The 3,155-nt window shown below is 48.9% G+C and overlaps 1 protein-coding gene across 1 annotated transcript in view; it reads left to right on the forward strand.

Annotated features, from left to right (window-relative positions):
• Positions 1-901: 901 nt before the first annotated feature.
• GORAB (golgin, RAB6-interacting) overlaps positions 902-3,155 on the forward strand; it is a gene marked incomplete at its 5' end in the record, with an annotated part of 7,904 nt that continues 5,650 nt past the window's right edge. Inside the window, one exon of the mRNA XM_010160229.1 lies at positions 902-1,250. Within this exon, the coding sequence (XP_010158531.1) occupies positions 902-1,250 (349 nt within the window). The remainder of the gene's footprint in view (positions 1,251-3,155) is intronic.

The following is a 3,155-nucleotide window of genomic DNA, read 5'->3' on the forward strand; positions in this document are numbered from 1 at the left end:
TCGAGGCCTCGGCACCCCGTCCCCTGCACCTCCGTCCGTCCCCTCAGCCCCCCTTTCGATACCTTCATCCATCCTCTCAGCGTACCCGTCCACCCCGGCCTCTCCATGCAGCCCCCTCGCCCCTCCACATCCTGGTCCTGAGCCTTGACATTCCCTATGGCTTCCCCCCCCTTTAGCCTTCCCGCTCATCCCCCCATCGGTCAACCTCGGCCTCTTCCTTCAGTCCCTCAGCCCCCTGCATCCAACACTTGTATTCATCCCCGCAGCTCATCCAGTCCATCCCCACATCAAACAGCTCAGCTGCTCCAGGCAGCCCTTCATTTCCCCCAGCCAGTCCCTTGTCCTCTCCTCCAGGTCCCATCTCTCACCGCTCCCCTTAATCTCCCATCTAGCCCCTTTTGTATCCACCTGCAACCTTTCTGTCACATTTCCAAACTTTCCAGCCCCTTGTCCTGCCTCACATCTGCCTGTCCGCTACACTACCCGTGTTCCAAATCTCCTCTTTGCCTATCTATCATGTTGTTCTTCCCCATTCTTTGCCTTATAAACCCCCAGTTTGCCTACCAGACTGCCTGGTCTTCAGCCCTACATCCATCTCTCTGATTTCCCCCGAAGGTTGCTACCAATCTTCCCTCAGGTTCCTCCTTTAGTCCTTCAGTCCAGCCTGCTTATTCCTCCTTCTTCTAATTTCAGGTGCACAGATCCCCTACGACTCCTGATTCTTAGGCTAACAAAACATTTCCAAGTTCCTGGGTTTTCCCCCACGTTGCTTTCCCTGGCGCGTCTTCTCCTTAGGTTGGTTTTGCGCCCGTTGTTCTTGCCCATAAAAGCTAATTCTCAGAGTCTGTCTTTATTTTAAGATTGGGTTTTAATCCTGTTTCTCCCTCTCATCTATTAATAGATTGGTATGAACCCTCGGAGCAGCAGCATCACCCCCACGCTGTGAATAAGAGTCGGAAGCAAACGCAAAGGGAAAAAGCCTTCCAGCAGCAATGTCAGAAGCTGGGGCTGCAGGGTGGAGCAGCCTCAGTTCCTCCTGAGCAGTTGCTTTCTGTACCAAAACACAAGCCTAGTCATCCTCAGCAGCCTGTGCCACCTCCTCATCCTCCTCCGGCACGAGATGAAAGGCAAAGTGACAGCCGGGACCAGCAGAAGGAAGTGACGCCGGTAGATCCTTGTAATGGCAGTGACAGTGCGCAGACCCGCCCCGCAAAGCCGAACTCCAAGGTGGAGAAAAAGAAAGTGGAATTGTTAGTAAGTCGGTAAAATCAGGGGGTGGGGTTTATTCTGTATTGACTCATTCTTTTGGTAAAGTGAATTTTCCTGTACCTGATAGGAATGTTTAAGAGATCACGTTTATTCCCTCTGCATTGAACCTGTGTTCGGTTGAACATTTCAGTGTTCAGTGAACATTTGGTTTTCATCTCTGCTTGGGTTCAGCTTGATTCAGGACCAAATTCAGGAGTGTGATCCATGCAGATACGCACTGTGCTGTCTTCAAATGATTTCCTGCGGCACTGGGACTATATCGTAAAGTGCCCAAGATGTGGGACTGTCTTTGTGGTTTATGAAGACTTAATCTCACCTATGTTGTGCTGCGTGGACAAGCCAACAGCCACAACAAAAAGCCCTTTTGGAAGTAGATGTGCCATGATTTGTGTCACTGTGTTCCCCTTCACAACAGTGCTGCGGATTTGTTAATGCCAAAAGTGTTGGTAAGGAGGTAAAATTTCAAGTTTAAGCGGTTCTCTAGCTTTTGTGATTCAAGCTGAGACCCATCTCAAGGCTCTCCCCCTGTTCATCAGCTGACAGTGGTGTGCCTGTGTCCCTCTGGAACATCATACTGGAACGTGTGAGAGGGAGAAAGGACGAAGTACTGAGCATGGTGCTCTGGGATTCTGATTGAATGTGGCAATTACTTAGTTCATCATCCAAAATTCAGGTAGTAGCCTATAAAAGGAAGCTGCTGTCTGAATGCTAGAGAGGGTAGGCATTACCATTACAAGAAATTAAATGTTTTTACATCTTCATGTTTGTTTTCCTGTCTGTCTCCAAGTGCTAACTTTCTTTTTCTCCTCAGCAGGCAAAGCAAAATGTGAGGGGCAGAAGGAGGAATTATTTTTCTAGGGCATGTAGTTTATTTTTAAAACACTTGAACAGTGCTGCTCCAGCCTTGTGTTCCTACGCACATCCAAGCTTTTCTGCCCAATACAATCAACAAACACTAACTGGCCACCACCAGACTCCACGTGTGATTTGTATTCCCCTAAAACAGGGTTCGGCAGCTTTCCAGGTGTGGTGTACCAGGCCTGTCTCTGGCTAGATCTGTCCGTGGGATCTCAGAGGGGAGTGAGGAGGTCTGAAGGTGCTTCCCACTGGAGAGGCAGGACGGTGGCAGTCAGCAGCACTTATGTGGAACAGCAGAACGTGGCTTCTCTCCAAAACTCGAAAGAATCTGGGAGGTTTTTGTTTTGCACAGATGTGCCATGAGAGGCTGCAGCTGCTGGCCATGCTGCCTGCCCTTTACCTGCCTGGCTCCTGGCTGGGATCACCTACCTGCAGATAGCTCTCCCTTCACCGGAACAGCAGCACTTTGAAGAGCAGTGCCAAATGCCTGGTGTGGGTACAGCTCCCCAGTACTACGGGCTGCTCAGCTCCTTCCTGGTCATGAAGATAAAGACACTCTTTAACTGGTGAGAAGATAGCTAAAGCTTTGCAGAGAAGGTGTTTTTTCACTCTGTGGGGAGTAAATCACATTTAGCTGCAACAGCCACCCTGGGAGTATGCTGAATTCGTCTCAGCCTGAGCCCTTGAATTGAAATCTTATTAAAAATATTCCTCTATACGAGGTTTTAGAAATAGGGTGATGAGGAGAAGTCTGAAGAGATACTCCTGTGTAGAAATGGGTGTTAAGATTAACGTAGCTGAGTTGCTTGGGTATCTTTAAGCTATTTTTAAGCTGAGACTTTTGAGAGAGGGCATGAAAACACAACAGGGTAGAAAAGTGGCAAAGCAGGTTTTGTTTCTCCTTAATCCTGCCCAGTTGTGTTGATACAGGTTGTCCCCTCCCACCTGAGACCTTTCCTTCCATCTTCTGGGGCTGATTGTGTCTCTTAGAAGACGCAGCCTAGGAAATGGAATCCATATAACTCTTT

This window comes from Eurypyga helias, unplaced genomic scaffold, assembly GCF_000690775.1.
Source record: "Eurypyga helias isolate BGI_N326 unplaced genomic scaffold, ASM69077v1 scaffold12951, whole genome shotgun sequence".
Lineage (NCBI taxonomy): Eukaryota > Metazoa > Chordata > Aves > Eurypygiformes > Eurypygidae > Eurypyga > Eurypyga helias.